Source organism: Lemur catta, chromosome 2 (assembly GCF_020740605.2).
Source record: "Lemur catta isolate mLemCat1 chromosome 2, mLemCat1.pri, whole genome shotgun sequence".
NCBI lineage: Eukaryota > Metazoa > Chordata > Mammalia > Primates > Lemuridae > Lemur > Lemur catta.
In genome coordinates this window covers 34,824,867-34,851,969 of record NC_059129.1, presented here as the reverse complement: position 1 = coordinate 34,851,969, position 27,103 = coordinate 34,824,867, and the positions used below count along the sequence as shown (strand labels likewise).

The following is a 27,103-nucleotide window of genomic DNA, read 5'->3' as shown; positions in this document are numbered from 1 at the left end:
AGAGATATTTATATATTAAACTTTGCTCTCAGAGAAGCCACAAACTTGTACACATTACCCAGAGGAGGGTCAGAACCCAAGATTCCTCACGCACTGTCAAGTTGCTCTTCACTGTATCCACTGCCTTTGGCTAGTTTTCTGTTCAGGAGAAGTGTGGTTTTGGGGGCCTCCTGCTTCCCTTAGAAAGTCTTTATTCTGTGAAGATGATTTATTGGCTGCCCCTGGACACACTCGTTCTGCTTTCCCCACCCCAACTGTATCTTTTTCCAACCCTGAACAAGGGAAGCAGTTTCTTCAGCCTTCCAAATCGGGGTGACCGGTGTGAGACTGGCGCGAGTGAGCAGCGCGCCGGGAGGGGGTTGTGAGTTCCAGGCTCGCAATCCTGACGTCAGGTAACGGGGAGGCCGCTCTGGCTGCGCTCCGTTCAAGTGGGGGCGGAGCCCCTGAAAACCAGCACATCTAGGCTTCCTCAGGCACCAGGGCCTTTGCAAACATTGAGCTGAGTCACCGCATCAGGAAAGTCTGTCTCCTGTCTTCAACCCCGGGGTGCAACCACATTTCCACACATAAAAACCAGAGACTCCAGGTCTTCGCCACTGTAAATCTCCCCCTCGAGGCGGCGCTGGGAGACGGCCACACAAGCCAATAAGCTCCTGCCACGTCACAGACCCCACCCCCAGCCCGAGGCTCCCGCCCCCCGCGCTGCTGACCCGGAGCTGAAAGAGCTGCGTGGCGCCAGGCTCCGGCGTCACTTCCACCACCGCGATGGCGGCACAGGGGTCTGCGGCGGCGGTTGCGGCGGCGACTACAGGAGTCGCGGGGGAGGGCGAGCCCGGGCCCGGGGAGAATGCGGCGGTCGAGGGGACCGCCCCGTCCCCGGGCGGCGTCTCTCCGCCAACCCCGGCGCGCGGCGAGCCGGAAGTCACGGTGGAGATCGGAGAAACGTACCTGTGCCGGCGGCCGGACAGCACCTGGCGTGAGGGCGGGGCCCAAGGCCAGGGGGCGGGGCCGGGTGGGCAGGTTCTCCACGAGGTCGAGAGCTGGCGGCTGGGAGCCATGGGGGCGGGGCTTGAGGAAAGAACGCGGAGTTGCTGGCGCTGTAGACCTGCCGAGTTAAGCGCGGCTTTTGCCCTCGGGTTATGCCAGGCCCAGTCTACCATCCCACCAGTCAGGTGATCTTCGAATTCTTCTAAACGTTTACAGAGCTCCCATTCCACTTCCTTGTCCAGTCTTAGGCTTCATTTCATTTTCTTGGAGACCCTGCCTCCCAACTGGTCTCTTTTGCGCCTTCCTCTTCCATTGGTCCCCTGTGGCCACCAGCAGAGAGAGCCTGCCAGAACACAAGTTTCCCCTTCCTTTACATTCCATTGCCTTCCCTCATCCTCAGAATAAACCCCAGACTCCTTAGAATGGTATTCACTTTTGTGACCACTCTAGTTCCTAGCCATCCCTTAGCAAAGGCTATTGCCAGACCACCGAACACCGTAAAGTCCACGTGCCTTTTTTACTACCTGTGACCTCTGCTGGAAATGTGCTTTCTTCCCTTTCTCCTTGATCACCTGGCTAGCTCTTACTTTCAACTTCTTATCGTCTGTGATGCCGTTCTTGAGCCCCTTCAGGCAAAGTGATTTGTTCCCTTATGTGTGTTTCTGCAACATTTTTTTCATACCTTAGCCATAGTTTTTGTAACATTATGTTGTAATTTTCTGTGTCTTCCCCCATCATACTGGGAACTTCTGGAGGGCAGGACTTCTTGTGATTCATTGCTGTGTCCTCTGTACTTAGCAACAACATTGCATAGGGCCAGACACGCAGTGGTTGCGTTACTCATTTATTGAATGATCTACTAATTGTCAGGCACTGTGCTAAAAATTTTGGAGGCATTAACTCACTCTCTGAGATAGGCACTATTCTTATTTTACACACGAAGGGACTGAGGCTCAGAAAGTCAAAATAACTTGGTCAATTACATATAGCTAGGAAATGGGGAGCTAGAACTATATAAAAACTCAAGCTGTCTTAATTCAGAGCTAGCTCTCCTGACCTCTGAACATATGAATGACTCAGTGTATGTAGTAAATGAGCATTGAATTTGGAGCCAAACTTAAACTCAGCTAAATATCTGGTCTTACCACTTTTTAAATCTGTGACCCTGGGTAAGGCTCAGTTTTTTCTCAGCCATAAAATAGGAATAACAGCCCCAACCTGGTCCACCTCACAGGGTTGTGGCAGTGATTGAGTAGAGTGGTGGATGTGAACAGGTGAGGTTAGCTTAGGTGTGGCCCTGGAATCTGGAAACTGCTCCTCAGTGTGCAGGATTCCTATAATTCCAGCCTTACCTTCCTTTCTGATGATCCTATCCTTTTGCCTTCACAGATTCTGCTGAAGTGATTCAGTCTCGAGTGAATGACCAGGAGGGCCGAGAGGAGTTCTATGTACACTATGTGGGCTGTGAGTGGCTTGGTGCCTTTGGGCCTGGGTTGGGGGGAGAGAGGTGGCAGGGCAGTACCCTCACGGCCCATCCTCACAGTTAACCGGCGACTGGACGAGTGGGTAGACAAGAACCGACTGGCGCTGACCAAGACAGTGAAGGATGCTGTGCAGAAGAACTCAGAGAAGTACCTGAGCGAGCTGGCTGAGCAGCCTGAGCGCAAGATCACTCGCAACCAAAAACGAAAGCATGATGAGATCAACCACGTGCAGAAGGTCCGCATCCCTTCCTTTCCCCAGGGCCCAGGAGGCCCAGCTGCCTCTGCCATCTCCCTTGGGCCTCTCGGGCCCCACTGCCAAAACCACAGGAACTCCAATTTTTAAGTTCCCATAGTGTGTCAGGGACTTTACCCACCTCCTCTCATTTACTTTTCACAGGTAAGAGAACTAAGGCTCAGAGAGGGCGAGGGCTTGATATTCTCATAGTGAGCAGATGGCACAGCTGGGACTGGAACTCGGGCCTCCTGCACTGGTAGCCTCTTTTGTCTCCTATTGGCTGTATCAATTGACAAAATGACTTGAAGTATAAGGGGAAGGAAGAGATTGAAAGATACTGGGCACTTGCTATTGCCAAGCACTGTGCTAAGTACTGTACATATATATAAGCTCATCAAATGCTCCCTAACAATTGAGCAGCACAGGAATAATTATTTCTTTTTGTAGATGAGGAAGCAAGCTCAGGGAGGTTAAGTAACACACCCAAGGTCACACAGCTAGTAAAAGGGTGGGCTGGAATTAGAATAATGATGCCAAACATTTATTGGCCTGTGATCCAAAGTATTAGGTTAAGTGTTTCAATACATGATCTCACTGACGTTCCACAGCAGGCGTTACTGTGCTCAGTGTACAGAGGAGGTACAGGTAGGTTTAGAAACCGAGTCAGGAGTTAGATCTACCAACTGATTGTCCTACTTCAGGGCCTGAGCCTTTAACTATGATTTTGGCTTTGTTTTTTTCCAGTTTTTAAAAAAATTGATGTATGATAGTTGTACATAATTTTAACCATGATTTTTACACATCCTAGAAACTCAGACCATTTATCTCCAAAACCTGCATGCTTTTAGCCAAACTAGGCTGCCCATGAGGGGTTACTTTCCTCCCACTCCGAGTCTCAGCTTCTTGGTTATATAAAACAGGGAGTGCAAACCAGAATAGGGTTTATCGAGGTCTCAAGGCATTCAGGCATTTGTTTATTTCAACCATTGCGTTCATTCTTCTGAGCTCATCCATTCAGTGGGTGTGACCAGCTTTTAAATTTTAAAAGTGGAAGAAAGAAATAGAATAAGATAGAAAATATTGGAGTGCATTGCACTTTATTAAGGGTAAGTATTGTTTTGAGAACTTTTTGTTTCACATACAAATACGTGTATGTATATACACAAACATGTCAACTGGTTTACAGTGCTAACTGCAATTCGTACTGTGGGTATGATTAAAAAAATTTGAAATACACTAAACTAGAAAAACCACTCAGGATCTAAGGCAGCACTGTCCATTTGAACTTCCTGTAATAATGGAAATGTTCTATAGATATTCCATCAAGTACCGTAGCTGCTAAGCACATGTGGCTGTTGAGCACTTGAAATGTGTTCAGTGTGACTAAGAATTAAAAATTTTTAAGTTGTAATTAATTTAAATGTAAATAGCTGTGACAAGTAGCTACTCTATTGAACAACACAAGTCTAAAATTCTATTAGTTCCCTGACTAGTTTGCACTGAACAAAGATGGACCTCTAAGCTGCCAGTCAGCAGGGTGGATGATAATGGCCACTGGGGATAAAATCAAAGAATAGATAATAAAACAATCAGCCAGTTAACAATCAGCAAATTTCTTCAGAGTCTAATGTTCAATTCTAAATAACTTGTAACATTGAAGAAAAGTAGTGTTTTTGTAGTTCTTTAATGCATTTGCAGAAGAGGATTGTATTTTGTGAGAGCCAGAAAGTATGTTTTGATGAGTTGTGTTAGGAGGAAAATCTTTTCTTCCCTTGTCTTTGCAGTAGTTAGGCTCGGAACTGGACAGACCAGGGGCCCATGCCTAACCCTGCTGAGTACCAGTTATGTGACCTCGGGCAAGTGACTTCATCTCTTTGTGCCTCAGTTTCCTCTTTTGTACAATGGGGATGATGAGCACTCTTGTTTAAGAGACTAATTGTGAGGACTAAATGAAATAATGTCTGTGGAGTGCATGGCACTTGAAATAAACAGCAGCTCACTGCTCCCCAAGGGCAAGTGACTTCACCTCTCCTTGTTGCTTACTATTCTGTAAAATTGAAATAAGAACACTCTATCTAAGGGTTACTGAAAGGGTTAAATGAGGCCACATAGGCAAAGTGCTTTGTGGAGCAGGGTTCTAGGTTAAAGCCTGGCTGCTTCTCCCTTCTCAGCTACAGGGCAAGGCCACAGTGCTACTCTGGTGTAGATCATAGGCCTTGGGTCCCTCCTCTTGTCAGGCCGTACGTGGTTCCTCCCACAGAGTCTGGCCTAGGAATAGGATGTGCTGTGAGTGTGACGTGGCTTTTAGACTCAGCTTTCCGTGGACTTGGAAAATAGGGGAAACCAGGTGGGAATAGTTGTAATTGTTGACCACTTGTCTCCTGACTTGGAAAGGAAGGAGTGTTTTCTGGACAGGAAGAATCTAGATAGGCCTCCTGGAGGGGCTGGGAAGAATGTTGGGCCTTGAAGAACAGGAAAGAGCACAACAAAAATAAAGACACATGATAGCTCACAAAGCCGTGCTCTGTCATGGACTCACCTGACTCGTGCTCTGTGCCAGGCTGAGTAAGCATTTTCTGGTGGCAGTAAGAGAAGGAAGGGCATTCTCAAGGTGGAAGGAACTATTTGGACAAAGCCATAAAGGCCAGGAAAAAAGGGATGTTGATAGCAGAGTGAGTTTGAGGAGGCAGAGACTGGAGGCAGGGAATCTAAGGAGGCCAAGTCAATTGTCCAGACCTGAGATGGGGCAGTGACTATTTGGAGTGAGAGAGGAGAATTCCAGAGAAGGACCAATTCCAGAGATGTTAAGGAAGTAGAGTTGACATCCACTGTATTAGGACTTGGCCACTGATGGAATGCCAGGCTGAGAGAGGGGGAGGAGTCTTAAGGGCAGGCCCAGCTATTGATCTTGGGCAGTTAGACCAACGGTGATGTTCCTAGTGAGATGGGCTACCCAGGAGGAGGAACAGAGGTTTGTAGGGAGGAAGGTTGAGATTTTCTGGACATCTAGAGTCTGATGTTCCTGGGGGAAGGACCTCTGGGAGCAGTCCCATGGGCAGGTAGCTACCTGGATCTGGCGTTCAGGAAATACCCAGGTACATTGGGGAGTTAATGGGCCTGGAAGACAAGATCCATTATTTCATCTGAGTCTCACAACTTTGGCAGAGCTGGCTTGCCCCATTGTACAGCTGAAGCTTTTATCAATCCAAGGACTGGAACCTGATCCTAGCCCTGTTCATCTGGCAAAACGTCCAAATTTGGGCATCAGGATGTCTGGGATATACAGATGGGTGGGCAGCTGGGAGAGGAGCTTGGATCAGCCAGCTTCAGAAGCAAGTAAAAGAAGTTAGCTGTTTATGTGGTTTTTGTCATTCAGGGGATGAGGTCTGGGAGACAGCAGGGAAGCATTGTGGGTTCTGGGACAGGGGACGGATGGCCTGATCACTTCTATTCACCCCTGTCCACATCTTTCCCAGACTTACGCGGAGATGGATCCCACAACAGCAGCCCTGGAGAAGGAACATGAGGCGGTAAGCAGGGTCAGGGGCCTGACTAGAGGTGCTCCCTCCCCCTTCCTTCCTTCTTTCCCCTCACTCAACCATGCACTGTACCCACTACCCCTCTACCTGCAGATCACCAAAGTGAAGTATGTGGACAAAATCCACATCGGGAACTACGAAATTGATGCCTGGTACTTCTCACCATTTCCTGAAGACTACGGGAAACAGCCCAAGCTCTGGCTCTGCGAGTACTGTCTCAAGTACATGAAATATGAGAAGAGCTACCGCTTCCATTTGGTGAGTGGGCTGGGCCTGGTGAGAGAGGCAGGCGTCAAGGCTGAGGGCAGCGGAGCCAGCAGCACCAGGGAAGAGAGACGGGTCCAGAGGAGTTGAGTGCAAGGAAGAGCTGGCCAAGGGTCAAGAGACCTGGATTCCAGGCCTGGCTTTGTCATTGGCTGGCAGAGTGACCTTGGCCAACTTGCCGCTCCCCTCCAGACCTCAGTTTACTCTTCTCTGGAATAGGGGCAGTAACCTCTGCCCTTACCACCCCCTCAGGTCCCGCGCCCCTTATCACATGCTTACCCAGGCCACCCCAGGGCCAGGCTCCTCAGTGCAAGAGAGGAAGCAAACAGAGTCCCTGAGCAATGGGACCTGAAGGTGTGGACAGATGGGAAGAATTGGCACACTGGGGCTGCCGGGAATGGAGCGCTGTCCTCACTACCACAGTGGGCTGTTTCCCAAAGCGTGTAATCTGAAGCAGACATACGCGGTTTAGGAAAGCCAGTGTCGTGGAGGAATGCCCTCTAGGGCCAGGCCGACGTAGACCTGAAACCATCTTGCTGTGTGATAATTGAGCAAGTTGCTCAGCCTCTCTGTACCTTGGTAAAATAAGATCTTTCTCTTAAGATTGCTGGGAGATTACTCAGTGTAGGTTGAAATGTTGAGTAGGGGAAACAGAGGCAGAGACTTGCTCTAAGCCACACCATGGTGGGGTGGGGAGGCACCAGGCAGAGAACCTCGGGGTCTCAAGCCTCTGTCCCCCGACACTATACCCGCCAGGGCCAGTGTCAGTGGCGGCAGCCCCCCGGGAAGGAAATTTATCGCAAGAGCAACATCTCTGTGTACGAAGTGGACGGCAAAGACCACAAGGTGAGCTGGCGGCCAGGGGGCTGTGGGCAGGGGTGGGGGAGTGCCGGGTACCTCCTGGAAGGGGAAGGCCAGCCTTAGGGTGAGCCCCTATGAGAAAAAGGCCTGTGAGGTCTTGCGTAGCCTGGCACTTGGCCTGTGGTCAGTACATGGTAAACCCATTGCTCTGTAGTGTCAGCCTCAGGCCAGTTTCCATTCTGTCCCTGAGAACTTTTCTTCTGATGGGGTCAGTTCAAACTTGGGTAGTTCTGGAACCCACAGTGGAGATTGTCTTGCCTGAGGCTGCTCTTAAAAGAGCTTTCTCCTTCCCTTTCAAGGAAAGGTGTTTTTGCCTGGGAGGGGACTGCTTTGTGTGAGATTTCCTGCCGGAGAGCTCTGTGGCTTAGGAGGGCTGAGTTCCTTGTTCCTGGCAGAATGACTTCAGTGAGGCAGGGTGGGGCCTTTGGGGCCTGCTTTGCCACTGTTGAGAACTTGACCTTTGCTTGGTCAGTCTGGGAAGATCTCACCAAGTGTCCCTCTGTGGAACGGCAATATCATGTAAGACAAGGGCAGGCCTTACAGTGGCTCCCGGCTTCCAGTTGCCTTGTCACTTCCCCACTGACCACGCACAAATTACTTAATGTTGTTCATTGCTGTTTCCTTGTCCATATGACAGGAGTCATAATATTTACCTAATCGGGTTGTTAGTGGAACAAATGAGATGGCAAATGTCAGGTACTTAGCTGGCATCTAGTAGGTGCTGAGTAAACATGGGCCTTTGTTATTATTGGTGACCTGCTGGGGCTCAGCTAGCCTTGCCCTTGGTGAACACTCACTCAGCCCAGCCCTTGCCTGCTGCTCTGCCTTCCTGAGCGTGAGCAGGGGGAGCGGCAGAAAGGGCTGCTGCTGGAGAGGTGGGCTGTTGCCTAGCCTCTCCCCTCTGTCAGCTTGCGGCCTCAGACAAGCGCTTCCTCTCCCAGAGCTTCAGTTTCCTCCTAAGTGAAACAGAACTGCCAGTGCTGGGCTGACACGATTGCCAGGTCAAATGAAAGAGTGGATGTCAAAGGGTGTCAGAAACCAGAGAGCCCCTTAATCTGTCATGAAGCCAAACTCAGGGTTTCATCGTCTCCTGGTGCCGGTCTGGGTGGGTCTCTGTGTCTGTGGCCGGGAGACTGGTGAGGCCCAGCGGAGGGGTGTGGCCAAGCCGGCAGGCAGACCTTTACCAAGCACTCAGCTTCGTGTGTCACCTTGTGCCAGGTGCTGGGGGACACAGCTTCGAAGAAGACAGAACTCATACACCAGTTAGAATTCCTGGCTGGCACTCGCCAGCCTTGGGACCTGGGGCAAGCCTCGTATCTCCTCAGAGCCTCCATTTCCTGGGCTGAAACTTAAGAGTCAGTGTCTGTGAAGATCGAACAGATGATCTGTGGAAAGCATCTGGCTTGTATTTGGCACTCAGCAGTGGTAGCCACGGCCAGTCCTGCTCTGCCGTTACCTCCTAGGGTGCTACAGGCTCTCTGATTTTCCGTTTCCCTGCCTATCAGAAATGGACTTCTTGGCCGGGCGCGGTGGCTCACGCCTGTAATCCCAGCCCTCTGGGAGGCCAAGGCGGGTGGATCGCTCGAGGTCAGGAGTTTGAGACCAGCCTGAGCGAGACCCCGTCTCTACTAAAAATAGAAATAAATTATCTGGACAACCAAAAATATATATAGAAAAAATTAGCCGGGCATGGTGGCGCATGCCTGTAGTCCCAGCTACTCGGGAGGCTGAGGCAGTAGGATCGCTTAAGCCCAGGAGTTTGAGGTTGCTGTGAGCTAGGCTGACGCCACGGCACTCACTCTAGCCCGGGCAACAAAGTGAGACTCTGTCTCAAAAAAAAAAAAAAAAAAGAAAGAAATGGACTTCTTCCTGTTCTAAATACGACTGGCCTGGTGAGGAGCCCTCTTCCTACTGGCCTGGCACTGGCTGCTCTTCAGAGCCTGGCACTTGCAGAGCAGGGTGGCAGCTCATGCCCGGGCTGGGTGCGGGAGTTGCAGGGGCTGTACTTGCTCCCTGAGCCTGTTCCCACCTCCTTTGCCCCTCAGATTTACTGTCAGAACCTGTGTCTGCTGGCCAAGCTCTTCCTGGACCACAAGACCTTGTACTTTGACGTGGAGCCCTTCGTCTTTTACATTTTGACTGAGGTGGACAGGCAAGGGGCCCACATTGTCGGCTACTTTTCTAAGGTGCTGGGTCAGAAGCTCAGGTTGGGGGAGGGTAGGGAGGGTACTGGAATAGGGGCTGAGGCTCCCCAGAGGTCCTGAGCAGCCACCCCCCATAGGAGAAGGAGTCTCCAGATGGAAACAACGTGGCCTGCATCCTCACCCTGCCCCCCTACCAGCGCCGTGGCTATGGAAAGTTTCTCATTGCTTTCAGTGAGTGGCTCCTGGCCTGTCTGGGAAGGGGACAACTGTGGTGGCAGGGGTACCAGGGTGGGCTGGGTCCTGAGATCCTCTTTCTACCACTGCCAGGTTATGAGCTCTCCAAGCTAGAGAGCACAGTAGGCTCCCCAGAGAAGCCGCTGTCTGACCTGGGCAAACTCAGCTACCGCAGCTATTGGTCGTGGGTCCTGCTGGAGATCCTGCGGGACTTCCGGGGCACGCTGTCCATCAAGGACCTTAGGTGAGGGCCCTCCTCCCCATCCATGTCCAGGGCAAGCTGTCCATCAAAGACCTTGTGAGGGAGTCATCCTGGAACCCTCAAGGAAAAGGCTGTCTTTAGATTGGCCATGATCTTGTCTCCTTGTCCCCTTTTGCTGTCCCAACCAGACCCTACAAGGGAATTCTCTCCAGCATCTGCCTTAATCTCTTTCTGCAGCCAGATGACCAGTATCACCCAGAATGACATCATCAGTACCCTACAATCCCTCAACATGGTCAAGTACTGGAAAGGCCAGCATGTGATCTGTGTCACACCCAAGCTGGTAGAGGAACACCTTAAAAGTGCCCAGTATAAGAAACCACCCATCACAGGTGGGTACAGGGGCTGCTGCACACTGTGTGTGTGTGAGTGTGTGTGTGGGAGGGTAGATAGATGTAAGGCCTGCTGAGAGCCAAGGCCTCCTTTTTGCTGTCACATGATCCCAAACCAGTTCAACCAGCTCCCAAGATAGAGCCTGGGGCAGGCCACTCCTTCCTGGGCTTCCCTGCTCACCCCTCCCACTCAGTCTGCCCTTTTGTTCTCACCTGAAGGAGGTGAAACCTGGCTTGGGCCCAGAGCAGAGCAGCCAGGTGTGAGCAGGCCTGGCCTGAGGCCCAGCCCCGCCTCTCCTGCCTCTTCTCCCCACAGTGGACTCTGTCTGCCTCAAGTGGGCACCCCCCAAACACAAGCAAGTCAAACTCTCCAAGAAGTGAGCAACCTGTGCCCCTGCTGCTGGACCCGTGCCTCTTGCCCCCAGCCTGTAAATATGTACAGACCTGTTCCATCATTTTTTTAATAAAGTAAATTCTGCTGGTGGCTCTGGAGTTTGGAGTGGGAGGGAGAGGCCGAGAGCTGACGGTCTTCGTCTCACTTCACACGCACACGCCTGTTGTGCTCAAGACATTTTACTCTTCACTTTACTCTTCGCTCCTTCTGTTGCTCACCTCAGATCCAAGCCCCAGCCCAGTTCCGATGGGGGCTCAGTCCTCCGGATTCCGGGAGTCAGGGCTCAAGGGGGCTCAGCAGCCAATGGGGCAAGATTGGGGCCTTTCCTGTCCTTGAAAACAAGCTGCCCAAAGGCAGCCCGAGCCCAGAAACAAGGAAGAGGGCAAAGTGCAGGCCTAGTTAGGCAGGGCAGGTGCCCAGTCTTCTGGAAATAGGTGGGAGCCAGGGCTCATTTTTATAGCCAGAGGTCCTTAGGAGCTATGTAGGAGCTTAGCCAGTGGGCTTGTGAACAGCAGGTAGAGGTGACCAGAGGTTCTGGCCAGCACCACAGGCAGTAAAACTTGGACTATGGGTCATAGTCACAAAAGTAAACCCAGAAGAATAGGCTCAAAGATCAGGATGGTGCCCTGGCCTCCCACAGAGTCCTGGAAGGAAGGAGTGGCTCACCAGGGCGCAGGCACAGAGGGTGTCAGGGAGGGGCCGGGTCCCTTCCTGGGAACAGGCACATGTCCTTGGGTGTGACGTATCAGTCCTGGAAGTAGGGGCAGCTTCCGGGGTGAGTAGCTCAGCCTGCACTATGGGCAGAAGAGGCCCAGGGCCAAGCCCAGAGGCAGCAGCAGGATGGGCCCCGGCAAGCCCCTGGCCAGGGCAGAGCTGAAGGGCAGAGACGCGCTGCAGAGGTTGCCATCAGGCTGGGACTCCTGGATTTGAGGCACCACATGAAGCTGGAGTTCTGTCGTGCGCTCTTGGATCCAGGAGGCATAGCTGGAGGTCAGAGTGTACACACCAGGCCTGTTGGGGGCCCCACAGGCATCGCCCCAGCTCACGATGCCTGCCAGGTACCAGAGGCCCTCCACGGGGCAGGAGAGTGGGCCCCCAGAGTCACCCTGAGGAGAAAAGCCACAGGGCAGCTGTCAGGAGCAGGCCCCAGGCCTCCAGTCATGCCCTTGCGGCACCCTCTTGTCTGCCCCACCCCCGCCCCGGGCCCTGCATTTACCTGGCAGGCATCCTTGCCACCTTCCACATAGCCGGCACACACCATGTCCTGCTGGATGAAGTGGGGCTCCTCGGGGTTGGCGTTGATGTTGTACAGGCAGTTACAGGTCTCACGGCTGATCAGTGGCACCTCGAGCTGCTGCAGCGGCCTAGGCCTCGGGAGGCTGGCTGTGGGGGAGGGGATGCTTACCCGGCGCCTCCGACCCCAAGGCGGGCCTCCCCTCTGTGCCGCTTGGCATCTGGCGCCCCGCCTCACCTGAGGGGGCCGTGTGGCCCCATCCAGTGACAGTACAATGAAGGCCATTAGGGAAGGAGGCATTGGCTGCGGGGAGGCAGATAGGCCGGATGTGGCGGGAGAAGGTGACAGAGCTGTGGAGTTGGAGGAGTGCGATGTCGCCCTCGGAGCCCTCCTCACGGTAGCTGGGGTGGACGATGACCTGTGCCAGGGTGCTCACGGTGTCCTGGGCGTAGACGTCCAGGTAGTGGGCCCCCAGTTTTACCTCATAGTCTTCCACACGGTGGTCGCTGCGGGCAGAAGGGCCGAGGCTGGGACCCAGGGGACCTCTCTTTGTTGCCTTGTAGCACCCAACCCTTGACTCTGATCAGCCGCCTGTAGGCCTCGAATTGCACCCTAGTTTTATGCTGTAACCTCTGACCCCTCACCTTCACTCCTAACGGGTCCTTTCAGATTTTGCTGATACCCTTAGACCCAGGAACCCCAACCTCTGACCTGGATCGACCCAGGATCTTTGACCTTCAGCCCACTTTTGACTTCCAGCCCCTGCCCCCCCCCAGCTGGTACCTGGGGAAGCAGTGAGCAGCTGACAGTACCCACTGCTCGGACACGAGGGACCCGCCACAGACGTGGTTGCCTTCATAGGTGATGCTGACCTGCCAAGGCCACTGACCAGGGCTTGCGCTGCTGCCGCCTGTGATGCGGGCCTGGGGGGCCACACCACAAAGGGCTGCCCAGGGAGGGAGGGAGGGGAGTCAGGTCCTTGGCCCTGCCGCGCCTCCCCTCTGTCTGCACCCCACAGCTGGCCAGGCGCGGGCAGTCTGAAGACTTTCATAAACCACAACTGACCAGGCACACCCCTGCTTAAACCCTTCCGTGGCTCCATGTTGCCCTTACGCTCTTCCCCACCCTCCATGGCACTACCATCCACTCCAGCTGTCCCTCTGGGCGCTTCCTGTGACATGCAGCAGGCCACACACTTGCTCTTCTCTGGGCCTTTGCTTATTGCTAAGAACACCTTTTCCTGTCCTTCCTCTGCTTGGCAAACTTCTCTTTGCCCGTGGGGACTCTGTTCAGATGCCAGGCCCTCCGCAGCCTGTTGGAGCCTGCTGGCTGAGCTGGGCATTGCCTCTGAGCTCCCAGGGTCCCCGCGTGTCCCCAGCACTGCCCAGTCTCACAATGGTTCTGGTGTCTACAACTGTGTGTTTCAACCACACCAACCTGGGCGTCCCCTAGGGGCAGATTCCCAGGTCCCCAGTGCCCATGGAGTCCTGGCTGCGTGCTGTACAGACAAACAGAAGAGCTAGGCTCCCATGACTGCCCAGCCCCGCCCCTACGAAGGCCGCTTTGCAGTGGAGCCCAACAGCCCTTCACGAAGTCGCCTTCCTAGGAGCAGAGGAACTGCCAGCCAGACTTCTCCTCTCCCTCATAATCACGACAATAGCTACTATTTAGTGAGTGTCCTGCGGTGCCAGGCCCTGAAGGGGCTTTCACTTCCTTTATCTCCTGGAACCCTCACTACAGCCCCAGGAGACAGACACAGTCCACTGCCCTTCAGAGGTGAGGAGACCCAGGCTTAGGCAGGTGATGGGACTTGGCCAATGTCACACCGCCGGCAGGTGGTGAAGGCAGGACTGAAAACCTGTCTGACTCAGAGCCGGGTTGTGTGCCTTCGAAGAAAGGAGGGTCTTGGTTTGTTTACCTCCAAAGCATCTCCAGTGCCCCACTCAGCACGTCGGAGGCGGGTTTAAATCCCAGCTGCACCACTCACAGGCTGAGTGCCCTTGGGCAAGTCACTGCTTCTCTGCACCCAGTTTCCTTACTCACAAAGTGAGGGCTACAGTCCTCCTCACAGAGCGACTGGAAACTCAAAAGAATGTGGGTGGGTGGGACAGCCCAGCAGGGGGAATCTGAATCCATGTCCCCTCCCCTTTCCCCTCCCCCATTTCCCGAGCAAGCCTCACCTTCGGCCCCATCAGCTCCTGGAGAGAGAGAAAGAGGGAGGGGTAAGCACCCAAGACCGAGTTCCCTGACCCTTTAGTGCCTGCCACTTCTCCAGAGGGCTGGCCCCTTCCCTAGGAGGGCCAAGGTGGAAGGGATTCTTGAGCCCGGGATGAGGATGTGTCCTAGGAAAGGATTATGCCTGCTCCCTCCAGTGTGTTACCCCCCAATCCCCCTGCCCTGCACAGACTTACCCGTCCCCGACCGGAATAATCCAAGACAGAGCAGAATGACCACAGCTTCCAGCTGCCCAGGCCCCAGGCCCGTGCTCTGGGCCATGGCCCAGGACGAGGGCCCCCGGGGGAGACACACAAGGCACACAAGGCACACAAGGCAAAGGACCCTAGGGCTGGTTTCGAAGGAAGGATCCAGGTATGCCGGCTCCGAGGAAAGGGATCCCAAAATCTGGCTGGGAAGGGGAAGCAGCTGTCTAAGCCTGGCTTCTAAGGCAGGGAGCGGCCACGGGGAGACGCCTGAAGTCTCTGAAGCTGGCAGTGTGAACGTGCCTCCGGTCTGGCACGTCCTGGCCCGGTACAGACCTTCCTGGAGTGGCGGCTCCCAGAGTGAAAAGGCATCTACCTGCTGGCCCCTCCCCCAGCCCCGCCCTCTTGCTCGGCTCCGTCCCTGCCACCAGAGTCCTGAGTCCTTTTGGACCCCAGGCCGGTGTTGGGTTGGGTGGAGTGGTTGGCCAGCCAGAGAGCAGTCGGAGGCTAGACTGGAAAATCTGATGGCCAGCCTCCCTGGATTGTGAGCTACTGTCCTTGGTCCCAGGTCTTTCGGGTCTCTCAGACCAGTTATGCCCCCCAGGGCCTAGCCCAGCCTTTGTTGTCTTGGGACCACAGTCACTCCTCCCTCCCTCCCTCCTTGGGCCCGGGTTTGGAGGCCAGGCCTTTCTGTGAAGCCTGCATGGGCAGGTGGCAATCATGTCTGGCCAACCATCCCACAGATATTCACTGAGTACCTGATGTTCCTGGCACAGGGGACAAAGCGCACACTAGCCCTGTTCTCCCTGAGCTCACGGTGAGGTAGGGGTGATGGACTTGAATCAAATAATCACAGATAATTATAGAATCCTTTCCAACCAGGAATTGCGCTGCACAAGAATGGGGGTTCTGGTGCGAGCGAACAGCAGCTTGACCAAGGCAGGCATCCTGGAGGGGTCCTCGTGGAGGCGCCGGAAGAACTGAGACCCACAGGGGTTACAAAAGGTGTGAGGGCAAAGATGGGGGAGCTGTGGCCCAGGGGCAGCATTCTAAAGTGAAGGGCACAGGTGGCAGAGATGTGACTTGGGTGGGGTGAGGTGCACCCTCTGCAGGGGGTGGGAATCTGTGGCAATTCCACATACTTGGGGAGTCCAAGCTTTGGGAAAAACAGACCCTCGCCCACTTTCCGGAAGACTAGGTGACTGGACCCCTGAGCCGGGTCTTCAGGCCCCAGGCTGGAGGTCAGGGAACTAACTCTGGGAGGGGCTGACTTGGGAAGGGGTCTAAGCTGAGGAGGAGGGGGCGGCAGGACACTGGGCACTGTGGGTGGGTCAGGCTGAGGCTGGGCTGTATTCAGGGTGTGTAGGTGATGGCATATGGGTGACAGACTGGGGATGTACATCCCTGTGGTGTTTCTGGGGTGGATTCTATTTGGGATGGGATCAGCCTCCCGGGGTAACTTCCAGCTTTCCTCTGGGTCCCCTCCCCCTCCCTCTGCCTACTCAGCCGAGACTGTGCCCAGCTCCAGCGGAGACAGCAGCTGGCTTTCACCCCAACACCCCCCTTCCCCACATTATTATTTTTCCTTTTTCTCTGCTCAGACATCACTTCCTCTATGACCCTTTCCTGATCCCCAGACACGGGTGCCCACATGTGTTCCCCACTAGGTTGGGAGCACTTCGTGGGCTTATATATCAGAACCCAACTGTGTCATGACTTAGCAGTTAGCAGAGAATATGGGTTGAATGACCGCAGGGAATGCAAGGGTAAGCATGGGTGAGCCAGTACACACACGGGGCCCAAGGCCTGGGGGCACTGGGCAGGATGCAGAAGTGTCATGTGTGTGTGCTGGCGACATTTTGCGGCATCATCCATCGGGGTGTGTACGTGAGGGGCAGCTCCGCCTCTCACCCTCAGTCTTTCCTGCTGGAGGGGTTGGGGGGCAGCAGGGTCTGAGCTAGAGCTGAGGTGTCCACCTGGTGTTGGGGACATTGATTCCACTGGGGAGGTGACACACAAGCAGCTGGCCACCCAGCCTCCCTTCCCTGGGGGCAGGAATGAGGGAACAGCCACATTATCAGGGACACATTTCCTGAGAGCCCAAGGCCTGACTCACCGAGGACGGAGGGGCCCTACCCTCTGGGCTTCCCCCTGCACCTCCCAGGCACTCGGCGCTCTGCCTGCTCCCAGCAATACCACAAGGCCACACGTGTGTCTGCGTTTACACCTTTATTGTCTGCTCCTCCCGCCACCCCCGAGGATTCCTGGGCCCAAAATAGCCCAATTATCTGAAGCCGCTGCAGTCTTGGTGGGTGGGGCCCTCTGGAGGTTCTGAAGGGAGCCAGCTGGTTGGGCCACATTCCAGCCCCCCTGGGTGGGAAGTGGAGGGCGGAGAAGGAAGTGGCCCTGGGACCCAGGCCCCTCAGCTCTGGATCAGGGGAGTCAGTAGCAGCAGGAACAGAACAGCCCGAGGGGAGCCTGAGGCCCTGGCCAGGTCTGGGGGGCAGAGGTTGTTGCCCTCGGGAGGCCAGTAGGGGGAGCCACTAGGCGGCAGGAAGTGGGCTTCCCCCACTGTCTGGGAGATCCAGGCCTCTTCAGGGCCAACAGCAGCAAAAAGCTCCCGGCTGCCGCGAACAGCCATGCCCAGGAGGACCCAGGAGCCTCCCGCAGTCTGGCACAAGAGGGGAGGGGCTGAGGTCACCTGCAGAGTCAGAGCCAAGGCTAAATGGGTCTGTTATCCTTCTTCCTGGTCCCCTGCACCTTCCCCTAGGGTCCAGCCACAAAGCACTCCTTGTCTGCATCCTTAAGAATCCGGGCTGGTCGCTCTCTAAGGCCCAGCCAGCAAGCACTGCTTCCCATCTGGGGCCCAACACTCAGGAATTCCAACCCTGGTCTCTCTAGGGTCCAGCTGCCCAAAATGGCCTCCCCCCTCCCTGGATCCCGATGTCTGGGATGCCTGTACCTCACACCTGTCCTCCTGTCCCTCTGCATACAGGACACAGAGGGTATCAGGGGGCAGAATGCTCTGATAAAGGCAGTGACAGAGTCGAGATGTCAAGATGGAGACAGCAGCAGCCACAGGGACTAGAGAGAGGAAAGAGCATTGTTCCAGGGTTCTGGCCTCCAGTTACTCCTCACTCCCATGACCTAGGGCTCTCACCTCGGTCCTGGGGGTCCTTCCAGCCCAGCACCCAGCAGCTGGCCCCCGGAGGGATACCCCCTGGGTGGAGGCAGATGGGCAGGGCTGATGGGGAGGGCTCTACCCGGGAGCTCAGCTCCAGGAGAGCCAGGGGGGGCCTAAGTCCCAGGTGCCGGGGCAGGTGGATGCTGATGACCAACCGGGATAGCTGGTGGCCCTGTGGGAGGGGGCTGGCCCCTGCCCGGCCCAGATACACTTCAATGTAAGGCACTGTTGTAGAGCCCAGCCTGTTGGAACAAGGCCCAATGTTACCTCATGCTCCTCCCATTGCTTGTAAAGTCCTCCCCAACCCAGGGAAAAGGGTGGAATAACTCTCTAGGGTCATGCCACTAATTCCTTTATTACTCCTCCTGCCACATCTCTCTTCTGTCTCAAAACATCTCACAGCAGTTTCTGTGTGCTATAAGAGCCCTAAAGAGAGAATATCCACTATTCTAAGAGCCCTTTGGTTCATTTCCCCATTTTTCCCTCCAGCCTCTTGCCTAGGAAATGAGTGCGTGAGACCCACCTGAGGACACAGTGAGTGGCTGCCAGGACCCAGCCTGGTGCCACAAGGATCCCAGTGCAGACTCGATCACCAGCCACATGCACCTCTGCCAGCCAGGGCCACAGGACCCCCACGGGAGCGGCCTCTGGCCGCAGGCCACAGGCTAGGGAGACGAGGGGGCCACCTCAGTTGGGGTCCCACAGCTGACCCCTGAAGCCCTTGCCATGGATCTATATACCCCCAAGAGCCCCTAAGCCCTAAAGGCGCCCTGCTCACCTCCATGCTCTGTGTGTGGGGGACAAGTCTGTGCCTCAGTCTCCTCCCCTTCGAGGCCCCAGTCCCAGGCTAGCTGGTCCTCCAGGTAGGCTCCCCGAGTCACATGGCTGATCCATGGGCCGTGGGTCTGCAGGGGGAAGAACGCTCGGGGACGTAGACAGTCACTGGAGAAGTCTCTGATTCCAGCCAGGAACCAGGTCCCTTCTTCCCGGCACAGAAGGCTCCAACGCGAGTCATTCTGCGGCAAAAAAGTGTGTGTGTGTGTGTGTGTGTGTGTGTGTGTGTGTGTGTGAGAGAGAGAGAGAGAGAGAGAGAGAGAGAGAGAGAGAGAGAGAGAGAGAGAGATACTGATTTGTGTAAGAATTCAGCCCACACTTTAGGATTAAATCTAGGGATGGAGAGAAACCCCGCAACCCGCCCCCAGCCCCGCCTCACCCCTACCCCCAAAAAGTCCTCCCGGGCCAGGCTCCGCCCCCAGCTCCTCCTGGCCCCGCCTCCACCCGTCCCGCGCCCAGAGCGCCCCGCCTCGCCCTGTTCCTCGGGCCCGCCCCCAGCTCCCTCCGCCTTCCCCGGGTCCTACTCAGCCCCGCCTTCCGCACGCTCCGCCCCTTCCGCTCACCCAGCAGCGGCCCGCCTCCTCCTCCTCCTGGTAGGCGGGGCAGAGCGCGAGCGGCGGGTCTCCCGGCAGCGGCACTGGCGTCCCCTGGCGGCCATACAGGCAGTGACACCACCAGCCGCCCAACAGCTCCGCCTCCAGCAGCGCGCTGGGGCCAGGCGCGGGTTCTTGGAGGGGAAAGGGCGGAGGCCCGCGCTGCGGCCGAGGCGGTCCCCGCTGCGCCCAGCGCCACCCACGGCCCGGCGCCCCGCTCACCCCCGCGGCCCCAGCGAGCCAGGCGGCAGCGGCTCCCGGGCAGGAAGTAGTGTTCCGGATGCGGTAGGCACACGGGCCGCGAGGCCGCGCTCAAGTTCACAGGCGCGCGCAGCTGCAGTAGAGCCAGGTCCGAAGCGTCGTCCCGCGAGGCGTTCTCATGCGGTACGAGGCGCGCCACCCGCTCCGCGCGCGGGCGCGAGGGCAGCCTCACGCGCCAGGCCTCGAGGTCGCGGGGCGGGCGGCCGGAGCTGAGAAGGCTGCCAAACGGGGAGGCGGGGGACGTGGGCCAGATCCCGCACACGCGGCTGGAAAGCTCGCACCCTGGCGTAGCCTCTGTCTCCAGGCTGAGATCCTGCCTCCGCGGCCGGCTCCCCACCCCACCGCCGTTCGAGCAGTGCACTTAGACCCCTGCATGCTGGATCGAACTTACACTACCCTCTCCCGCCCCTGCCGGACTTGGACCCCTCTTTTTGTACTGGATCCTACATCTCCGAATGGGAGCCTGCATTCCAGACTGAGGTGCCTCCCATCCCCACCCTGCCCAGGGGAAGGGCTAGGGCCAGGTAGATGGTGGTTTCTCAGGCCGATGTGGGGAGGGGCAAGAATCTGCCTGAGGTGTGGATTCTCACTCACTCCAGAAAGCAGCTGGCAGGTGCCAAGACCCAGCTTTCAGACACCAGCGCCCCATGGCAGGGTCTGGATCCCGGCACCATCACCTGGGCCTCCCAAGGCCAGGCCCCTGCCCTGGAGGCCTTCCCGCACTCTGAGGGGTGAGAGGCCTGGGTCAGGTAGCCTCCTGAACCCCCCTCATCCAGCAGTCTCCACCCCAACTCCCATGTCCCTTTCACATCCAGGGGTCCTGCCCACTCACCTGGCAGGGCGATAGTGCAGTTCTCCTCCGTGGGCTCCCGGGGACCTGACTGGGCCTCCTGGGGCTGGATGGGAAAGACAGGCCCAGGCTCTGAACCCATCACCTGTTCCTGTATCCATGCCTCATAGGGAGCTACAGCAGTGAAGACTCCAGGGCGGTTCCTCCGTCCACAGCCAAAGCCAAAGCTGGTGATCCCTGCCTGGAACCAGCGGCCGCCTTCCTCGCAGACCAGGGGCCCCCCGGAGTCACCCTAATGATAATGACTTCATGTTAAGAGGTCATCCCAGGGACCCACCAGCCTACACTGGCTTCCTCGAAAAGGCCCTACACCTCCTTTTGGCCCCACATGCAGCCACCTTCTGCTAGAAACCTCCCTTGGCTGTGCCTTGTCCTCTGTGTTCCCTGCAACTCTGAACAGGAGAAAGCCTTGTGAAGCAGAAGGGCGGGAGCAGCCACAGCCAGGAGCAGCAGCTCATGCATTAAAGGCCATGCGAGAGAACCCTGCAGGTGTCATTCACAGCCAAATGGCTCTTGTTCAATAAATAGTTCAAATAAACCCTGTCTTTGATTTCTAAGTTCACTCAATTGTTTAAAAAATAAATCAGAGATGCTGGCGTTCAGGAGGAAGAGGCTGGTAAAAGGCCAACTAAAAGCAGCAAGAAGGGACAGTTTGAAAGCAAGTAAAGAGGAAGAACCGCAATGAACAGACACTAAAACAGTGGTACTGGGGCCATTTAATGTTGGGGTATTGTCCTTTAGGCATCTTTGTGACACAGGCCAGGCATCTCTGGAAGCCAACAAGAGTCACAAAGAAGGCTCAGAGGGCTCAGAATCATCTAGAGCTGTGCTGTCCAATATGGTAGCCACTAGCCAAATGAGGCTATTTAAGTGTAAATTTATTAAATTTAATTAATTAATTAAATTTAAATAAAATTAAAATTTTAGTTCCTCAGTCCCATTAGCCACATTTCAGTTGTTCAATAGCCACCCCTGGCTAGCAGCTACCATTCTGGACTGCACAGATATAAAACATTTCCATCATTGCAGGAAGTTCAATTGGAGAGCGCTGGTCTACAAGAATTTGAATTGTTTGTAATTCTGTTCAAGAAGACAGGGAGGGCTGGGCGCGGTGGCTCACGCCTGTAATCCTAGCCCTCTGGGAGGCCGAGGCGGGTGGATTGCTCAAGGTCAGGAGTTTGAGACCAGCCTGAGCGAGACCCCGTCTCTACTAAAAATAGAAATAAATTATCTGGACAACTAAAAATATATATAGAAAAAATTAGCCGGGCATGGTGGCGCATGCCTGTAGTCCCAGCTACTCGGGAGGCTGAGGCAGTAGGATCGCTTAAGCCCAGGAGTTTGAGGTTGCTGTGAGCTAGGCTGACACCACGGCACTCACTCTAGCCCGGGCAACAAAGTGAGACTGTGTCTCAAAAAAAAAAAAAAAAGACAGGGAGTTATGTCCAAGGGTCCTGTAACCTCAGAATTGGGAGCGACACTGAAGACCATCTAGCTCAAATCCCCACCACCACCCTGCATGCTTGGGTGCCCTCAAAAATGTGTGTCACTTGAGGAAGATTTCTGGGCAAAGTGGTTAAAATATATGATGCTTCAGTCTTTAGCAGGTTACCCCTTCTGTGAAGGATTAGTGATTAATTATTTTTTTCAATAACTGTTTATGGAGCACCTACTAAGTAACAGGTGCTGTGCTGTGGGCTGGGATGATAATTATAATAATAATAGCCAATACTTATTTAGCTGTTATTAAGGACAAGACACTGTTAATCATTACAACACTATCAGGTTGGTAATACTATTATCTCCGTCTTCCAGGTGGGAAAGTCTGGGCACAGGAAGGTTAATTAACCGGGCAGAGGTCACACAACTAATAAGTGGTGTGCCGAGCTTCTGACCAGGCGAGCTCACTGCAGAGCAGGCGCTTTGTGGCAGAAATGACAGCGCCCATAGCTGAGCCCCAGCTTCTATCCATTTATCACCTTCGTGTTTACCCCACGCACTGGCAGCACTGGCAATCGTGCCCTCTTTTTGCGGGTGAGCCTCAGAGAGATGATATTTATTGATTCCTCATTGGTTAGCACTCTGGCTCTGCCAGGCAGGTGCAGGCGCCTCCCCTCACCTGGCAGGTGTCCCTGCGGCCCTCTGGGTAGCCAGCACACAGCATCCCTGGCAATAGCTGGAGAGTGAGGTTGAAGGGACCAGGCTGGCTGTAGAGACACTGGCAGGCGGCCTCGCCTAGCAGCCTTAGCTCCACTTCCTGTAGCACCCAGGGGAGAGGCAGAGGGTCTGGGGGCAGAACCAGAAAGCACAGACTGTGAGGTAGGCATGGAGCCCGCAGTTCCCAGGGCTCAGCTTTGTCCCCTCCAGCTGCCTCCGGGACATCTCCATCTAGATGCCCCATGGCACCTCAGCCCCCTGCATCTCCCCAGGCTCCTGTCTGTTCTTCTTCCTATGTCCTTATCTCAGGAATGGCCCCATCAAGCACCCAATAAGAGCTTGCATGTGTAGTTGTGCAGGTTGTGCACTGCAAAAAGGTCCCCACAACAAACGATATACATAGGGGCTAAAATCATTAAGCTCTGAGCCCTGATGTGGAGTCATGTTGGTCCCAGAAGGCATTCTTTCACAAAGATGCTATACAGACTCGATGTGGTCCTCTCCCAAGTTGCCATGCATGGAATCTGGGTGTCATCCCTGACCCTTCTCTCAACTCTCCTTCCTCAATCAGCTCCCAGATCATGAAATCCTCTCATTTGTGACTTCTTGGCATTCTCACTGTCACTACCCTAGTTCAAGCAGCATAACCTTGCGCCTGGAAGACTGACCCAGCCTCCTAACTGGTCTGGTCCCCAATCTGCTCTTCACTTGCTGCTGCTAGAGGAAGTTTCTAAAGCTCAGCTCTGGTCTTACCAAGAACAAGAAATGGATCCTCCTGTCTAAACCTGGCGCCTCAGCCCTATCTTGAGGAGAACATGCTTTTGATTCTGCATCTCAGGATGCAGAAAGGAGTGGGGACAAGCAGAGACAGAGCTCCTTCCCTTCCCACTCAGAGTCCTAAGAGGTCAGGTGATGGCTGCGGGTGTATTTGGGGCTCCACCAGGGAGGTCTGGGGATTTTCCTGGGGATCCCTAGAGCTGGCGGGGTACTTTGGCCCTATTCTGACCTTAAGGCCTTCGTGGTGCAGCTTCAGCTGCTTTTGCCATCTCTGTTGCCTCTGCCCGTTTCACTCCGGCCTGGCATCCTGGCCCTTCTCCATCTAACATGCCCCACCTGTGTCCCCAGGGTGGCCTCCATCCCACCCCACGTCCCTGCAATACATCCTCTCTTCACAAAGACTCCCAGAAATCTCCCAGTCTGCCCATTGTCGGGATGGCCCGGCCCTGTCCACACAGACTTCCTAGGTGCTCACGGTGCCTCCTCCTGCCCTGATGGAGGTTGTGGCATCCCCCCCTGCAGCAGTGTCCCAAAGGCCCCACACGGGCACAGGTCTGGTCAGAGCAGACGTGGAATATTTGCGGGGGAGGCTAGCCTGGAAAGGTAGCACTGGATGATGGGGATGACGGGGAATGGAAAAGAGGTCTACGTCCCCCCACACCTTCAAACAGGGTGTGTGTCTATGTGTTGAATGTGCTGTCTGCCCACTAGAGTGTGAGCCCTGAGTAGGCAGGGCTTCTGGCTTTTTACATTCACTGGTGTATCACGCAGTGCCCGGCACATAGAAGGTGCTCACGAAATATCTTCGGCCAAAGAAGGACTGAATGAATGCCGGCGAGTAAGGAGAAGGCAGGAGGTGGGGGCTAGAGATGACGGGGTGGGGGCCGGGGGGGGGACAGAGGACGGGAGGAGGGCTGCGAGGGAAAGTGCAGACGCCTGCTGTATGCCAGGTGCTTCAGCGCTTTAACGTGGACTCCCTACGGTAGACATACCTACAACGCGTCGGTTACTGCTGCGCTAGGCACTGTACTATAAACTTTAAACGGATTTTCTCATTTGATCCACCCAACAACCCCATGAAACGGGCACTAGTATTTTCCTCATTTTAAGGAGGAGGAAATGTACTGGGTGAAGCGCTTTGTCCGACACAGCACAGCTGGGATGGGAATCCTAGCCGGATCCTAAATTCAGGAGAGAAACAACTGGAAGGAATGAAGTGTGGGGAGGCTGACTCAGAAGTCTCAGTTTGAGAACTCTTGCGGAGGAGGCCAGCTGGAGACAGGCGCGGAGCCGCGGCCTGGCAACCCGCGTCCCCAAGGCTCCGCCGCAGGGACCCGCCCGCCCGGGGGGCCTCCCCCGGGAGCGCTGGGTGGGCTCGGCGCTCGGACCTCCCACCGCCGGGGCTGCAGCCGCCCCACCGCCACCGCCACCCGCGCTCACCCGCCTCCTGGACGTCCCCCCAGCCGGTGGCCCAGCAGGCGGTGCCGTGCGCGAACCGGTGCGAGGCGCGGGGCAGGCAGACGGGCCGCACGGCGGGGCCCAGCCTGGCGGGCGCGGCCAGCCGCAGCAGGGCCACGTCGGCGCCCAGCTCCACGGTGCTGTAGTTGTCTGGCACCAGGATGGCGGCCACCGCACGGACGTGCGCGCCGTCCAGGGGCCCGTCCTGGGAGTGCGCGCCCAGCACCACCGACCACTCGGCCGCGGGCTCCAGGGTCCCGTTCCTGCGCCGAGGCCGAGGCGGGGGAGTTTAGGTTGACGCTGCGGAGGGGCAGACCCTCGTGGGGGTGGGGACTCAGGGCCAGAAGAGGAGGGGGGGTCAGCAGGAGCCCTGGAGGGGCGGAGGCGGATCCAGATTTGGGGCTGAGACTCCTGAAAGGGGACTGGCCAGTCCGATTTGGAGTTGGTGGTTGGGGGCGTCGGGGAGATAGGCGGGATTCAGACTTGATATCGGTGGAGTGGTGGGACGACCCAGGACGCTGATGCCTTGCGGAGCACCCAGCTTGCGGGGCAGAGAGTGGGGGTCCGGGCAGCTCGGCTCCAAACTAGCCTTGAGGACCGTAGGAGGTGGGCGAGGGGGTCGAACTGCAGGGGCGGGCTTGGCCTCGGAAGGAGGGCGCAAATACTCACCTCACGAAACAGTGAGCAGCGGAGAGGACCCAGGCGGGGGCGATGAGGGAGCCCCCGCAGATGTGGCCTCCCCCTTGATGCAGGCTCACCTGCCAAGGCCAGGTACCCGGCTGCGCATCTGACCCCCCCACGATGCGGGCCGCGGGCTCAGGGCGCCCACAGTCTGCAAAGGGGAGCCCTGGGGGTCAGAGGCCGCCTGAGATCTCCCACTTCAGAGGCCCAGGTAACTCCAGACAAATCCTTGTCCCGCACCCGCTTCAGTTTCCCCTCTGAACAAAGACCTAGGTACTTCTAAGTTTCTGGTCTTTTCCACCTCCCTCCTGGCCTAACCATCCCTAACTTTCCTTTAAGATCTGAGGATGCCCAGGCCTCTTCCTTACCCAGATCTTCAGGGTCTTCTTGGGTAGGACTGAGAGCTGGATGCCACAGGGTAAAGAGAGGAAGATACTGGTGACTTCCAGACTGTTAGCACTGCCCAGCAGGGCCCCCTTCTTGCTCTCCATCCCCCACCTCCCACCTTCCCAATTCCCTGTCCCTTCAGTCCCCCTACCAGCACCCATTGCTACCTCTCCTCTCTTTTCTGCCTCTGCACATGACTTTCCCCCATTCCAGCTGCCTTACCTGAGTCCTGGAAGGCTCTTGGGATGGGACTGATGGCTGGGAAGACAGAGGAAGACAGGAAAAGGCTGGAGAGCTGTACTTACTATGTGCCTTCCCGGGCTCCCTCCCCCATCCCAGACTCCCACTCCCAGCTTTCCAGCTACTCCACAGCCCACGGCACCCAGGCCTCCTGTCTCCTGCCTTTGCAACACTTGCTCCCTCTCCCTCTCCCACCTCACTTCCCGACTTCTGACATCCTCCATCCTCTCCTGCTCTGACACTACTTCCCTCCCTCTGGCAACCCACTCCCCATGTAGAACCCAGGAATCCTGCTCTCCAGCTCCCCATATGCTAGGACCTAGGCCCCTTGCAGCCGTCCCCTGTCCCCTGAGGTTACTTACCGAGGATCACAAGTGGGAGGAGCAGGTGCTGGGACATGGCACATTAGAGTCAGCTGGAGGCACAGAGGTGGGTGAAGGTCTGCTCCCTGCTACAGCTCTGTCACTGTCTAGGCAGCCCCGTGACTCCTGATGGTCCCGGAGCAGCACCACCCTCCTTGGCTGGAGCCCATCTCTGGAAATCTGAGAGGATCTGGGGCTGGAAGGGGAAGGTAGGGAGCTGAGGGCCCCACCCAGAGTCCTGTGCTCATCTCACATCTCTAGAGGCCAGGGTGGGGGTGAGGGCAGGTGTCCTAGCTCCAGGACACCTGTTGAGTCGGGGAGGGAGGAGTGGAGAACCCTGTGTACAAAGGCCAAAGAAGAGGACAGCCAGGGGCTGGGAGGCCACTGTTCTGAGTCCTTGATGAGGCAGGGCTGGGGTGAGCAGTGACCCTTGGGACAGGGGAGGTGGCCCCTCATTGGTATGACTCACCTGAGACCTCACCTCTGTTTGGGGTGCGGCTGCCCCAATGGCTTGGGCTTTTCTTCTCACACAGCTCTGGTTACTGGAGTTGCTGGCCAGGTCCGGGACAGAAGCCCTAGGGAATTTAATCCCATCCCAACAAAAGGATCACAGATTCTGGCAGGTTGGGCAGGGTATAGGGATTCTGGGAGGGGGAAGAGATAGCTGGGAAATAAAAATCCCCACCTACCTTCCTGGCATCCTCTGGGCACCTGCCAGCTCCTCGCATTGTCCAACACCTACTCAAAGCCAGAGAGGGAGTCCGTGACTGGTCCACATGGTTACTCCCTGGGGAGCAAAGCAGGATGGAGAAGGGTGAAGCGTGGAAATGGAGGGTCACTCACAGGGCATCCACACGGGCTTATCTGTTTTCTTGCCAATAATATAAGCTAATAATAATATTACTCTGTTTTTAGTCTAGTTTCCTTAG

At 55.9% G+C, this 27,103-nt stretch overlaps 3 protein-coding genes and 1 long non-coding RNA gene across 8 annotated transcripts; 2 read left to right on the top strand and 2 right to left on the bottom strand.

The window, feature by feature from the left end:
* Window positions 1-742: 742 nt before the first annotated feature.
* KAT8 (lysine acetyltransferase 8) lies at window positions 743-10,826 on the top strand. 2 transcript variants are annotated; one of them, XM_045543266.1, is made up of 11 exons: window positions 743-976; window positions 2,377-2,451; window positions 2,531-2,706; window positions 6,183-6,236; window positions 6,339-6,503; window positions 7,266-7,355; window positions 9,416-9,556; window positions 9,652-9,745; window positions 9,842-9,992; window positions 10,188-10,342; window positions 10,562-10,826. In XM_045543266.1, the coding sequence occupies exons 1-11, from the start codon at window positions 766-768 to the stop codon at window positions 10,804-10,806; spliced, it is 1,557 nt and encodes a 518-aa protein (XP_045399222.1). In that variant the 5' UTR covers window positions 743-765; the 3' UTR covers window positions 10,807-10,826. The 2 variants fall into 2 exon arrangements, with proteins under 2 accessions (XP_045399222.1, XP_045399223.1); XM_045543267.1 differs by having other exon boundaries at window positions 744-976; window positions 10,659-10,826.
* PRSS8 (serine protease 8) lies at window positions 10,790-14,768 on the bottom strand. Of its 2 annotated transcripts, XM_045543268.1 has the most exons (6): window positions 14,382-14,768; window positions 14,151-14,168; window positions 12,754-12,916; window positions 12,208-12,476; window positions 11,953-12,119; window positions 10,790-11,842 (listed from the first exon to the last, which is right to left on the bottom strand). In XM_045543268.1, exons 1-6 carry the CDS (start codon window positions 14,464-14,466, stop codon window positions 11,531-11,533), a joined length of 1,014 nt encoding a protein of 337 aa, XP_045399224.1. In that variant the 5' UTR covers window positions 14,467-14,768; the 3' UTR covers window positions 10,790-11,530. The 2 variants fall into 2 exon arrangements, with proteins under 2 accessions (XP_045399224.1, XP_045399225.1); XM_045543269.1 differs by lacking the exon at window positions 14,151-14,168.
* Window positions 14,146-20,669, top strand: LOC123632696. Of its 3 annotated transcripts, none has more exons than XR_006733441.1 (5): window positions 14,146-14,192; window positions 14,376-14,559; window positions 15,273-15,395; window positions 18,064-19,742; window positions 20,223-20,669. It is a non-coding gene; the product is annotated as an uncharacterized LOC123632696 (long non-coding RNA). The 3 variants fall into 3 exon arrangements; XR_006733442.1 differs by having other exon boundaries at window positions 14,376-14,934; XR_006733443.1 differs by lacking the exon at window positions 14,376-14,559.
* On the bottom strand, window positions 16,710-26,367 carry PRSS36 (serine protease 36). Its single transcript, XM_045543270.1, has 14 exons — window positions 26,175-26,367; window positions 25,795-25,830; window positions 25,554-25,589; window positions 25,174-25,336; window positions 24,487-24,767; window positions 22,232-22,398; window positions 19,857-20,344; window positions 19,224-19,480; window positions 18,972-19,135; window positions 18,353-18,590; window positions 18,098-18,239; window positions 17,551-17,816; window positions 17,353-17,474; window positions 16,710-17,091 (listed from the first exon to the last, which is right to left on the bottom strand). The coding sequence occupies exons 1-14, from the start codon at window positions 26,209-26,211 to the stop codon at window positions 16,813-16,815; spliced, it is 2,676 nt and encodes an 891-aa protein (XP_045399226.1). The 5' UTR covers window positions 26,212-26,367; the 3' UTR covers window positions 16,710-16,812.
* Between the last annotated feature and the right edge of the window lie 736 nt (window positions 26,368-27,103).